General features: G+C 33.0%; 1 protein-coding gene across 2 annotated transcripts in view; it reads right to left on the bottom strand.

The window, feature by feature from the left end:
• Window positions 1–267: 267 nt before the first annotated feature.
• The window catches only part of DDC (dopa decarboxylase), a 100,047-nt gene continuing 85,894 nt past the window's right edge, over window positions 268–14,420 (bottom strand). For both annotated transcript variants that reach the window (XM_023498267.2, XM_003762537.4), the window contains exons 13-15: window positions 12,028–12,129; window positions 2,639–2,860; window positions 268–759 (exon numbers count right to left, since the gene is read on the bottom strand). In XM_023498267.2, the coding sequence (XP_023354035.1) occupies window positions 2,645–2,860; window positions 12,028–12,129 (318 nt within the window). In that variant the 3' untranslated portion in view covers window positions 268–759; window positions 2,639–2,644. The remainder of the gene's footprint in view (window positions 760–2,638; window positions 2,861–12,027; window positions 12,130–14,420) is intronic.

Genomic DNA, 14,420 nt, shown 5'->3' with positions numbered 1-14,420 from the left:
TGATTATTATCAATGTCAGTCACATAGGAAACCAAGGCTCAGAAAAGTTGAAGTGGTTTCTCTTCTAATAATGTAAACATAATTAAAGCCAAGAATCTCTTTCGTTCTCCCCTGCTTTGCCTGTGTGTGCATATAAGTGTGTATGTGTGTGTAGTAGATAGATCTTTGGTACACATCAACTTTTGTTAGCAATCTGACTTATTTTAGTTCACCAGATTGTCAAGTTACTTTGGAAATTAAATATTATAAGACAACAGACACAATATATGTCAGCACATCAAAGTTGTTTATTAAACATATAGGCACATCAAAAAAATAAAAACTCTGAAAGCCTATAGATACAACATCAAGCCACATAAACTCAATTTGCCCACAATGCCCTTTCATTAATTTTATTTAATGCACCATCACTAATAATTTCAGAAACTGTTCAAAACAATACAACTTCAGCTCACAAATGGTAGCTTAATTTTATGGATAGTTTATGATTATACTTAAGACATTTAGAAAATATTCATAGTTCAAGCACTTTGTAATAATCTAACTTTTACAAAACATCAGAATCAAACCAAAAATCTGATATGACAAAAGAAAAAAAGGACCCAGCAAACATTTTGATCGTTTGCTAAATGAATAATGCTCCCAAGTTGATGTTTCTGAGTAGCTTCAGAGAAAGTTGTGGACTTTCTTAAGTTACTATGCAGTCATGATGATTTTTACTTTTTAATTATATATGTCTTTCATTCCATCTCTTTGTCTCTGTGAAAAAAATAAAATGATAAATATAATCTAATTGGATACCTCTATTGTAAATGTAGACATATTAACTATGACTTACAATAATCATTTTACATAATTCTTTTCATTTTGAAAGCAAGGGAGGGAGCTATTTTTTTTTAATCACATAAATGTTACTATACAATGTAAAAGATTTTGAACTAAAAATAAGGACATTTTAAAACCCAACCATAGTTCTGACTTCTCTAATGATACCCCGAATCTGAGCCAGCCAATGCAAATTTCTTTATCTGGAAAATGGAGATAGTTCTTGCCCTTCATTGAGTTAACAAGAATATTGTTACCATAAAGCAGGTATTTTAAGCCCTTTTGTGTGTATCAGACCTGTTTGGCAGTCTGGCAAAACCTAGGAACTCTTCTCAGAATAATGTTTTTAAATAATTGAAGCAAGTATTCCCCTCTTCTCAACTTCCCTATCATTGTCAAGGGCACCATCCTCTCAATCACCAAGGCTCACAACCCAAGAATCATCTTTGACTCTATTTCTCACATTCCACATCCAATCAGTTGCCAAGGCCTATTGCCTTCATCTTTGTAAAGTCTTTCTCAAATATACTTCTTTCTTTCCTCTCATACAACCACCAACTTATTGCAGACCCTCTTATCCTCATACCTGAACTATTGCAATAGCCTGCTGATAAGTCAGCCTGCTACAAGTCTCCCCATTCCAATCTATCCTAAATTCAGACACCATGGTGATTTTTTTTTTCTAAAGCACAGATCCTTTCTCACCTTACTTACCCCTGACTCCATGCATTAAACTCCAATGAAAGTGAATCAAAGGTATCACCTTCAGGATCAAATATAAAATTCTCTGTTTGGCCTTAGAAGATTTTTGTAATTTAGATACCTATCTTCCTCTCTCCCACACACATTTCTAGTCTTTTTACATCTTATTTTGACTTCACCCCACTATCTACTATTCTATCCAGTGATAGCAGCCTGTTTGCAGTTCCTTGAATAAGACACTTCATCTCCCTCCCAAGATAGTTAAGATCCACTTAGAAGGCTTTATTTTTATTTTTAATATGTCCTGCATATGTGATTTGAGCACTTTGTTTTGTTTTGTTTTGACTTTTCCATAGTGGCAAAAGCTTCATCTTTCTCAAGCACTAAAAGGCTAAATATTATAAGTATCATCTTCCCCTAAATGTTCAATAATTTCATATTCCTTAAGGCTAAATCTATCTAGCACATTAAATTATCCATCCCCTGTTTGCATTGACTTGCATTTATCCAGACCTTATTATCTTAATGGTTTATTTAACTGTTTTATTATCTTTTTAAATAATAATAATAATAATAGAGGAAGATATTAGACATACATGATAGCTTGTCTTATAATTTTAATGTGATAATAATAGTATTTGTGTAATACTTCAAATTTTGCAAAGTCTACCCAATTCCAAGTTCAAAACTCTAATCACTGTACTACCTAGCTGCCTCTATGAAAATATAAAAATGGTCATAATGTTTTGATTTACCACCATTTCCCTTCTCTTGTTCTGATCCAATCAGTCATAAGATCAAAACTGAAAACACTTTCAAGTTCATCTGGTCAAACCCTTTCATATTTGAGGAAATTCAAGCTCAGAGAGTTTAAATGATATCTATTGTCATAAAGATAGTAAGTTGTAGAATTTGGATTTGTGTCCATATTTTCTGATTCTGCATTTGGAACTGTTTCTTCATCATGATCAGAATGTATAAATCAGAAAGTACTTGAGAGACCTTATATTTTGTGCCTTAGCTAGGGTTAGAACTGGAGTTGCCTACTACCCAGTTAGGCTTCTTGCCACAACACAAGCCATAGAATGAAACACACTCATGACATATTCACCTGCCATTACTGGCTCGTTTTCTTCTCTTTTTCCTTTTTCAGCAGCTCAGTCGCCAGCTCTGTAATGTGCTGCCAGGCCTCCTGGATATGGACAGACTCTACTGTGCGAGAGCAGATAGCAAAGCGCAGAACATACTTGTCTCTGAGGTGACATGGGACCAAGTGGATTTTTTTGGTCTTGTTTATTTTTTCAAGAAGTGCTTCGTTCAGTTCATTGGAACCCTGAAAGAATTTTTAAAAGTAAGTCATTTGTTGCTGCTTTAGTACTTCAAAATTTGCCAACTTAAGACTTTGCAGGGGAGGGGGGCAGGGCCTTGACTAATTATTACTTATTTCTCAGCCAACAAGCATTTATTAAGTACTTGCTAAAGCCTATCAGCATGTTAGGCAATCATTAGGCATATGTAAATACAAAGAAAAAATGAAATAATGCAAGGAGCTAATAGATAAAGTGCATGTATGTGGAAATGGAGTATAAACTTCTTAAAGACAAAGTGAACAGATTTAAGGCAGTTTGAGAAGGAGGGCAGTAGCAGTTGGACGATCAGGAAAGGCTTCATACAGAAGATTTTGCTTAAGGAGCATTTTAAAGGAAAAAAGGAACTTTCTAAGGTACAGATGAATAAGAAATGCCTTCCTTTTATGTGGGACATGCAGTGCAAAGACATGTAGACTGGAGATGGAATGCTCTGCATGAGGAATTGAGAAGCTGTATCATATAGTACAGTAGGGACCATAAGATATAATGAGGCTGTAAAGATAGGATAAAGCCACTTGTGAAAGGATTTCAAAACTAAATAGAAAAGTTTATATTTCATCTTAGAGGCAGTGACATAGTCTATGTAATACTTAAGGAAAATTACTTTGGCAGCAATGAGGAGGATAGATGAATGGGGAGAGACTGGAGCAGAGACACCGATTAAGAGGCTATTGCAAAAATCTAGGGGAAAGATGATGGGGCTTGAAATGAGGTGGTAACTGTATTCGTTGAGAAGAGTCAAATGAGAAAGATGTGGAGATTGAAATAGTTTATGGATGTTATGGAATATTGTTCTATAAGAAATAATCAGCAGGATGATTTCAGGAAGGTCTAGAGAGACTTATATGAACTAATGCTAAGGGAAGTGAGTAGGACCAAGAGAACACTGTACATAACAACAAAATTATGTGATCAATTCTGAGAGAAGTGGCTCTTTCCAGAAATGAGATGATTCATTGTGAGAGAGCCATCTGCATCCAGAAAGAGCACTGTCAGGACTGAATGTATATTACAACATTGTTTGTTTGTTTGTTTGTTTTTGACATGTTTGGCTGTTGTTTCCTTACTTTTTTCTCATTTTTTTCCTTTTTGATCTGGTTTTTTTCTTATGCAGCATGATGAATGTGGAAATATGATTAGAAGAATTGCCCATGTTTAATTTATATTGGATTACTTACTGTCTAGGGGAAAGGGTGAGGGGAGAGAGGGAGAAAATTTTAGAACACAGGTTTTTGCAAGAATGAATGTTGAAAATTATCTTTGCATATATTTTGAAAATAAAAAGCTATTTTTTAAAGTATATTGCAAACCTTAAAGAATTATTTAAGTCTCAGATATTGTTGTTTTTACCTAATCTTGTGAATTAGTCTATGTTTTGGTTTACCTCTGCACTCTTGAAAGTAGAAGATTCTAAGAACAATTCTAATTATAGTTTTTGATTAAATTATTCAGCTCAGTTTTGTGATGAGGGCTCAATGAGATCCAGATCAAGTATCCTAGGAGAATCTGAGTAGAGAAGGAGATCAGTTTCAAATGGGAGGATGATGTAAGGCCTTATGAAAAAAAAAAAAAAAAGATCTGAATTAAGTCTTTAAAGAAAAGATTCTAACAGTAAAATTAAAGAGGAACTACATTCTAGTCATACAAAAAGATCTACAAAAATGCAAGGAGTACCAAGAGTACAGGGTGAGATGAGGAATGACTAATAGGTTAGTTTTGCTAGAATATGAAGTAAATGAAGGGGGTTGTGGATTTTGGCTACAGAGGTGAGCTTTAGAGCTTAAAGATGCCTGATTAGATGCAAGGAAAGGAGAAGGGGAAGGATGATGAGGAAGAATAGTCTGTAGCTACGCTATCTCTAGTTCTGGAACGGATTCCATTTCCCCAAATCATTTGTTGAAAGTCTTCCCCCTTCCCTTTCCAATTCAGGTGCAGCCTCCTTCATGAATCATCCCCAACCAAAAGTAGTCTTTTCCTCTTCAAATCTCTTTTGTTTACAATGAACCTTTCTTATAAACCCATATTCTAATTCCTATTATAACTAGGTGTGTCTATCTTATCCATTCTATCCTACACATTCTCAGGGTGTGTTGGAGCCAGCTTGTGCCGGCTCATGAGAGCTATTGTTAAATTTTCAGTGTGAGCATTTACAACTTGGAAATCATCATAGGTTAGATATTAGAGTTGAATTTATTATTCTCTTGATTACCTAGATTTAAGAATGTGATAGAGAAAATTTTTAATAATTCAGATCAAATTGAAAAGTGTGTGCTGATTATGTCCCTACCCTTTGCCCTCAGAAAGATAGGTTTGTTAAACATTTACCAGCACACCTTGATTCTACCAGATTGCAAACCCCTTAAGGATATTTATGTCTCATTTCACCCCTGCATCCATAGCCATTGCATGGAGTGCATTTCACAAAGCAGACTTTTAAGATATTTTGTTGGATTAAATTAATCTCTAATATATATATGACAAAAAAGTTCACATTCAGGTAGAAGAGAAGAAAGGGTGAATTAGAGAGAAAGAAGAATAAAAAGTAATCTATCTGTTTACATATCTGTGTTTATTCTCTTTTAAACAATGTCAACATTCTTACTAACAAAATGTTAAAAGAATTATTAGCTGCAACCTTTTTTAACTGTTACTATTTAACCCCTCCTACCTCAGAAAAAATAAATTGTTTACTTCAGAAAAAAATTCTTTCTGCAAAATACAAACCTCCATAAGTTTCACATCTTGTTTCATCTATGCCACATAAATAAATAATAAAGGGACATAGGTTGAGTAGAGGGAGAATATTTTGACTCAAATAATGTTATACAGTTTGTACAAGTTTGCCTTATGTCAGATACCAGATTAAAGTGTTTAGTTACAATGGAAGATAATTTTATTCTCAACCACCAGACCACAGGCACATTGGAATTAAGTTTTTTGATAATTCTATTCCTGAAAAATCACTTGGAAAGACTTCAGAACTATCATCAACATAGTTATTAATTATTATTTTAGAAGACCAATCATGAATTATACTTTCTGCCTATTTGTCTGAAAATTGATGGCCTAGATATACAGAATCAGATATACATTTTCAAGAATTGCCACTAACTGTCCTTACACATTATAAGGTGAGTTGGTTCTAGGGAGAGCTGATATGATGGGTAAAAAAAAAGTATTAAGAGGTTCAAAATGACAGACAAAATTAATAAAAGATTTTAAAATTCACACAAGATAAAAAATTTAGCCGACTACACAAACTGGGGTAATTTTGTTACTATCTGATGAAATTTAATATATATTTTAATATTGTATGTAATAGAAGTTCCCAGCTTCACATATAATGTTTTATTTTGTTAATTATATATTGAAATTTTTTTCTTGAAAGCATAAGAAAAAAGAAAAAAATTTAAGTTAGAAAAAACAAAGTTACCCTTGAAATGAGATAAGATAACTTAAGTTAACTTAAATTGTTCATAAATCAGAAAAGAAAATAAGTTCATCAATTTCTATCACGAATATTCAACCATGCCTGTATTTCCCATAGCTAGTAGACTCCATTAGACCAAGCAATGAATGAATGCCCACCTGTTCTATAGAAGAGGATATGTTCTGAAAATAGTATTACTTGAGGGTCCTTTGGCCCTGTACCTCCCAATCTTTCAGCAGACTTGTCAAAGTTCCCATTGTCAGGGGCTGTGTGTTTAAACAAACGCAGCTCTGTTCAAAAGACCTTTTCCAAGAGTTCCATACACTTCAATATATGCTGCATCTGTTCCCACAGCAGGAGATCCTCTCTCTAATGAAAGAACCAACACAAAAGAAACTCCCTTCCTTCTTGGGCTCTGAGGAGGCTCTACTGTATATCTCATTATCAGACATGCAGTTTGACTCCTCAATAAACAATCAAAAGATAAATAAATAAGTGACCAAGTCACTTAGGCAACTGAAGAGCTCAGAAAGAAATGTCTGTTAACATTCACTATGTTACGGAAACAACTGGGAACTGTTTTAAAAGGCTTTAGAAAAGCTTCACTATAAAAGCTCTTTCTATGAGCCTTTTAGGAACTGTATCAGATAAACATAGTCTGGAAGGAACACCACAATGTCCTGGATCCATTTAAGGTAATTTTCTCCCTTCAGAGTGCACAAGTACTAGACATCAGTCTGCAAATTAATGGACATCTGGTTAACAGAACTGAATAGAATTGAATAAATCATCTATTGGAATATGAGCCATGGGCCATAGGAGTAATATACAAAAATCGAAGGAAATGGTTTAAATTCTGGCTCTGTTTTTGCTATCTATATGATCTTGGTAAAGATCACTTCATTATTCTAAGTCTCAGCTCCTAATCCATAAAATTATGTTATCTATTAAGTTCCTTCCAACATGATATCCTAAAAGCAGTAAATCTTCCTTGATATATCAATAGAACTGTGAGTTCATCAGTGTAGGTACCCCCGCCAATGATGGAGATTGTAACCAGTAATGTCTTCTCAGTTTCTGTGTGTTTTACCGGTTTTGCCCAAATTTCAGGAGCAATGTACTTATGGGGCTGGGGATAGATAGGGGAGAGAAGTATCTTCCTCTGGATCACTTCATATTATGTGGAGGGTATCAAGAGTTTACAGAGGCTCTCCACCAATTATCACTCACTTTGGTTAGTTAACTGGTCATATCTTATTGTGATGCCATTTTCTCCATTTCTTGTTCATAATTTTTTGTTGCTAATATGCTGAGCCAATTTATGTCCACCATGCATCTTTCCATTACCTTTGAATTGGCTAATTTTAATTTTTATTCATCAGAAACTGTAGTGGTCTATGATTCATAACCATTGAATATCACTAGAAGAATACTGATGGGCCTCTGATCCAGAGAAATGCTTAAATAAGGTCTTTAAGATAATCTAGACCTTATTCTTTCTTCAGTTCAGTTCTTGACACAAATCATGGTTCATCTTTGAAGCCTGTCCAAAACATATCCTCAAGAAATGAGAAATCCAAATGTATATTATAATCTGGACAATAATGCATTTTGGTTTTTTTCTGTATAAATAGTTGAAATATGAATATCCTGAAATATTTTGAGTGGTTATAGATACCTGTCATGTTATAGGGTTTAATGCAATTATCATGTATGTCATTTGCAAATAGGAGTATCTGGAGGACTTCTTCATCTACAGGAAATCCTTCTTCCATTTGGACTCTATGATGGTCATACTTCTATCCAAGTTGCCTTTAATGAGCATGCATCTAATTGTTTTATACATAACTTGATACAAATAATCACAGTATCTTTCAACTTGTATCTTCTGAGGAATTTTGTTTGATTTTAGCATATGTATAGGAAACATCTTATTGGACAGGAATCTCTATGGCCATATATTGTCCTATTGAGTTAATTGCCTACATATAATCAAATAGTAATCACACTGAGATCTGGTATTATATATTCTTTTTAACTAATTATATGAGTATAAACATTTAGTCAGCTGTAAAGTAATATTTATGAAAGCTTGCTTATCCCTTCTCATAAAAGGGATTCATTCATCAACATATATGTAGATAACTCTTACAAAAATATTTAAAGAAATGACAACATAGGCATTTGGGTGATTAAATTGTTATTTTCTGAATTTTTTTGCTCAATTTTTTCATGCCTTTGATATTACCTCTTTATCAAATATTTTGCTAATTGACCCCTCATTGCCATCAAAACTGTGTCACCCTCATCATGAAGCTCCTTGGTATTTACTTGCTCCAATCTACTTTTTCATTCCATCTTTGTTTTCTTTAGCACCGTTTCTATTTCCACAAGTAGTTTTTTTTTAAAAAAAATTATAGCTTTTTATTAATAGAACATATGCATAGGTAATTTTTACAACATTGTCCCTTGCACTCACTTCTGTTCCAACTTTTCCCTTCCCTCCCTCTACCCCCTCCCCTAGATGGTAGGCAGTCTTATACATGTTAAATACGCTATAGTATATCCTAGATACAATATATGTGTGCAGAACCAAACAGTTCTCTTGTTGCACAAGAAGAATTGAATTCAAACGGTAAAAATACCTGGGAAGAAAAACAAAAATGCAAACAATTTACACTCATTTCCCAGTGTTCCTTCTCTAGGTGTAGCTGCTTCTGTCCATCATCCACAAGTAGTTCCTTAGGAATTGTGATAATAGAGTCCAAATATGGTATCTTTACTTTTTGTGATGGTAAAAAGAGTTGCTTTAGAAATATTCACATATTTCCTCCAAATGTTTATTTATTAGCCCCCTTCCAGTTTTATACTTAAATGCTTTTAGTTCACTACTATATTTTAATATACTTGTTTTCTGTCATCCTTTGTATTTCATTTTTTGCTTTTAAGCATTCTATTCTGCAGAGGGGCCCAGAGACCTCACCACACTGCCAAAGGACTCCATGACACAGTCCTGTTTTAAGTTTTATCAGGATATCTTCTTTGTGGCCTTTGGTTTATATTGATTTAGCTACCTTGGTATCTATAATAGTCTGGGTCAATATTCTTTCATCATTTTCACTTTTAGAGGAATGGCATCATTTTGTTTAAGTATTTCCATTTTAAACTGTTTTAATTGAATCCTATATCTTCTCATTTTTATTCTTTCTTCTAAATTAATATTGATTTTGATCTTTACTTTAACAAGCAAAACTTCTGACTAGAGAAAAGCAATTGATTTAAAAATCTCTCCTACGTTGATAAAATCTTTTCTTGTCAAAAATATGGTTAATTTAATTTGATATGGTATTATTCAGGCCTTGATAGTAGTGTCCAGCACTCTCTTCTTAAAGAAAATATTCATAGAACACAAGCCTGAAGCTTCTTTATAATATTTAAGCCATTAGCCTCTTTAATTTCTTTGTCCTGGTCCATATTTCCCAGTGTATTTTTAGGTTCCTTCTCTCTTTTCACTTTTGCTTGAGCCATGAAAGTCATGGAATATCAAAGTATATGTTGGTTTAATTTAAAGGAACTAATGGAGCTCTTCATAGAAATTATCTACCCATTCCTTAGCAATAGTTTGAATTATATAAGGATGAAAATTTATTTGCACAAATTAATTGACATTTTTGATTGATGTGATTAGTTAAAACAAATTGAAGATTATATGGTGGTCTAAAAATTTACTAATATAATGGGTAATTGATATATTGTTTTCATTAAAGGTTGTTGTCAGGGTGATAAAGACAAAATGAATCACTGAAAATACGAAAATCACTGAAAATGAAAACAATTCTAACTAGGCAGGGTAACTGGAGATTTGTTCTAAAATGCTGAATTTAGAGGACACCCATTTTAGAGAATATTGGCAGGACTTACAGTCCTCCAAATAGCACATAAATTACAGCTCTTAGCATCTGGCTAGGAATAAAAATTAGTTAAAATGAAAAGATCCAAGATCATCAGTAAGGAGAGTTCTGCCCTTGCCCCATCATGCTTTATTCTCTTCTGTCCTCCATTAAGAAATCTGCTCAGAAGCAGCCTTATACTGATATAATGCTCTGAGGGTCTCAGTCTCCTCCCACAACTGAATCCTGAGCTGGAACTCCCCAAATTCTAAGTGAGGGCAAGCTTTGTGTCATTTGTCCCAAGAGAAGTTTGGGAGAACAAATCTGACAAGATATATAACATTTGTGAATTCTAGTTAAGAACTTTAAAATAGCCACAAATATATACTAAAGGCAGATTCTAATAGCAGTGTACAGTAGAATTCTAATATTTGAATTTAAATGGTTATCAAGAATTGTATATACCCTATCTGGATGTTGCATCTTAAATAAAAAGAATAAAAGGGAATACTGAGGATTGTAAAACTTGTAAATGTTATTCTGCTCGTTTAGGACTAGAATTGAGTCTTTTCTTATCTCAATATCCCCAGCATCTACATCATTTTAGTACTTAATGAATGTTTGTAGAATTGAACTGAGTTGCAAGAAGTCCACCCCATCTGACATTAAAATCCTGAATGATCATTGATAACATTTATTATGGGGCCTGCTTTGTAATGGGATCTTTCCTGGGCACTAGGAAAATAAAACACTAGAATACTAGATATGAGTTTCTAATTCATTTGGAAATTCAAAAAATATCAATACAAATCATCTGATGTAGTATTTCTCTGTTAATTGATGCTATCATGAGCTAGGAGCATGGGAAGAAATCCAAATGTTAAGCTTCCAATGAGTACTTTGCACTGAGTGCAAGATTTAACATTTTATTATTATTGTTGTTGTTGTTGTCATTACATTGTTTCAATCACAATCCATCCTCTGTGATCCCATTTGAGGTTTTCTTTGCAAAGATACTGGAGTGATTTTGTCATTTCCTTTTCCAACTCAATTTACAGATGAGGAAACTGAGGGAAATAGGATTAAATGACTTGTTCAGGGTCACATAATTAGTCAGTATCTAAGGCTGGATTTGAACTCAGAAAAAAAGAGTCTTCCAGATTACAGGCCTGGTGCTGTATCTACTGGGTCATATATACTTAATATATACACCACGTGATGAAGAGTTAAAGATTCATTAATTTGGGGTCTAAAGTCAACGTGTAGTGCTTAAAAAGCACCATAGCAAGAGTGTGGTGAAATCAGTTCAAACTGGTTGATGAGAGTCAATTATTAAATTGTCAGTATGAGCATTTACAACCAGGCAAAACATCAAATACAACAAATTAACATTTGATTTATTTTTTTCAAATTGCTTAGACTTGAGAACATGATGGAGAAAATGTTAATAACGTAGATTAAACTTAAAAGTGTTCTGTATGTACTTTGTTTTCTGGAGAGCTAGTTATTAAACATTTATCAACATGCCCTCATGCCATAGGTTTAGTCAAACCTCAGATGTCATAGAACAGATTATTTCCATCAACCTGATTGGTGGAGTAATCCCCAAAAGAGCACTACATTGATTTTATTTACTCTCTAAGACCCAACCCACTAAATTAGTCATCTAAAAAGATATTTTCCTTTACTTGTTCTTGTTTACTTGTCCTTTACTTGTTACTTACTTGTTTACTTGTTCTTGTGACTTATTCCTTCTATCATGTTAAAAGCTGAAAAGGAAGATTTTTTTTTTTAAATGCTTTAAATTTACCTTAATTCGGAAACACACCAGCCCCAACACGACTTCAGCACACACCTCAAATCGGGGATCTTTTTGCACCAAAGATTCAAATTCATGAGATAGTTTCACATGCTTGAAAGAGAAAAGAATAACTGGATTGAATTTTGAACCCCAATGTAACTTAGAAAAATTTATTACTTCTTAAGATCTAATACATTGCTGTGATTTTGCAATATTCTTTATTACAAATACTAGAATCACAGACTATGAGAGGTGCAAGAGACCTTGGGGGTCATATAGATCAACATATTACATGATTTGCATTCCCAACAAGTGAAATCATTCCAAACCATTACTCTTTTGTTAATGTGAAAATTGTTTTTCCACTTTTAAAGTCTCTAATAATTTCAGAATATACATAGCAATGAAACACATAAAACAATAAGGCATAAACCTAAAAAGTAACTTTCCCCAAAGCAATTCTGATGATTCCAGTGAAAAGCACGTACAATTATTTAAACATTTTATAAAACTCAAAGTCTTGTTAAATTTATTTATTGTTGATGAAAAATTTCTCTGGACTTTCCATATTACAATCATTTAAGTATAGCAATGCTCTAAGAACAAATTATACAATTTGATTGACAATTTTGAGCCATTCGACCTCTAAATCAGATGGTATAAATGTGCAATTTGGTTAGCAGGATGATAACTCTTTGCCTTAGTTCTCTCCTTTGTAAAATGTTGGGGTAGGACCTGATGATCTCTAGACCAAAGCTTCTTAAACTATGGGTTGAGATATGGGGTGTGTAACTGAATATGGGGATCACAAACAGTAAAAGGTATCAAACTTTAATTCTCATTATTATGCAAATTTGTTTTCATTTCTAATAAATGGTGAGATTAAATGTATACCAAAAAATTGTTTTATTGATTTTTTATCAGTAAATAATTTGTGTACCTATTTCACATATCAATATACCTGAAATTACGTAAAAATTTCTCAAGTGAAAAGGGGTACCAGTGGAAAAAGTTTAAGAAGCATTGCTCTAGACTTTTAAGGCCCCCTTGGATCTCTAATTTTATGGTTCTGTGACTCTTCAAAAAGTTCTGTATTTAACATCAAGCAATTGCCAGTCATGTCACTAGAGGGCACCAAATGATTTGCAACTGATACATTTGCTCATGGAGTATTTGCCATGTATGACACGATTTCATTTTGATATTTCTGCAGCTAACATTTTCCCTGTTGTGAATCAGGACGGACTAGAATACAGTATTTACATATAAAAATGAGTGTTTATACATGTATATATGGTATGATGATTCAATTATATATGTCATATTTATGTATTTATATATACATTTATTTATACATATATAATGATTCAGGATGAAAGAAGGTAGCAAGGTCCTTTATAAAGATACTGAATGACCGCTTTCCCTCCCTAGAATCAATTTCCTCCCTTTTTTATCTCTCCATATTCTCTTCAAACTCTTCTTCCATTTCTCCTATTCTTCCAAATCCTTTCTCATTCCTTTTGTTCTTTCTCTAAAGATTATCTAATTGGTCTATTTGTGTTGAATTTAAAGTACAGCACACAAAATTTAAAATGAGGCTATGACCTAAAGAATGTTTTGGAAAAAAAGAGCTCTTATAAGACAACTGATGACAAAAAAAAATAAATAAATAATCCACAATAATATATCAGCAAAGTCTGGATAACAAACTATGTTCTAGAGTTTGATCAATCTAATTTTTAAAAATTCAGATAATCATTTTTACTATTCCATTAAATAAGAATATCATAAAAAAATTACTCTGAGAAGAGAAGAAAATGTGGGGTTCGATTACAGCAGCTGAAACAAATATGGAATTGGAAGATGATCAAAATCAAGCCAATTTTGTCAGTGATTAGAGTGACTCACTATAGACTAGCCATCTTAATGAACTGAGACAATTCATAAGTAGTGTTTATTTAGAAAGTGGTAAATATGCATAATCCAATTTTTATTTTAATATTAAATAATTGTAATTTTAACAAATGTTATTCTTTTCTAAATTTGATGCACATGCCTCTTTTCAAATATGTTGGTTCAAATCAAATATAAACATTTATAAGGTCAAAGATCCCCACTATATATATTGTAAAATATTTTATTAAAATTATACTTTTAGAATCAAAAGAAATCTATGAGATCCTGTAGTCTATCACTAGTTTTTTGTTTTGTTTTGTTTTGTTTTTGCAAAGGGAGTAAGAACAAAGCTAGGATTCAAACATGGGTTCTCTAAGTAGAGCTTTCCTTCTGTTGCATTATGTTATGTTACTTCCTACCTGTACTTTGGTAAAATAGCATCTTAAAGAAAAAAACAATTAAGAATAGCATGTCAAAGGGTTTTCCTCCATACAGAGGGCTGCTTT

The sequence above is a fragment of the Sarcophilus harrisii genome, chromosome 1 (assembly GCF_902635505.1).
Source record: "Sarcophilus harrisii chromosome 1, mSarHar1.11, whole genome shotgun sequence".
Classification (NCBI taxonomy): domain Eukaryota; kingdom Metazoa; phylum Chordata; class Mammalia; order Dasyuromorphia; family Dasyuridae; genus Sarcophilus; species Sarcophilus harrisii.
The sequence above is the reverse complement of the archived record's forward strand: the minus strand, read 5'-3'. Positions and strand labels throughout refer to the sequence as shown.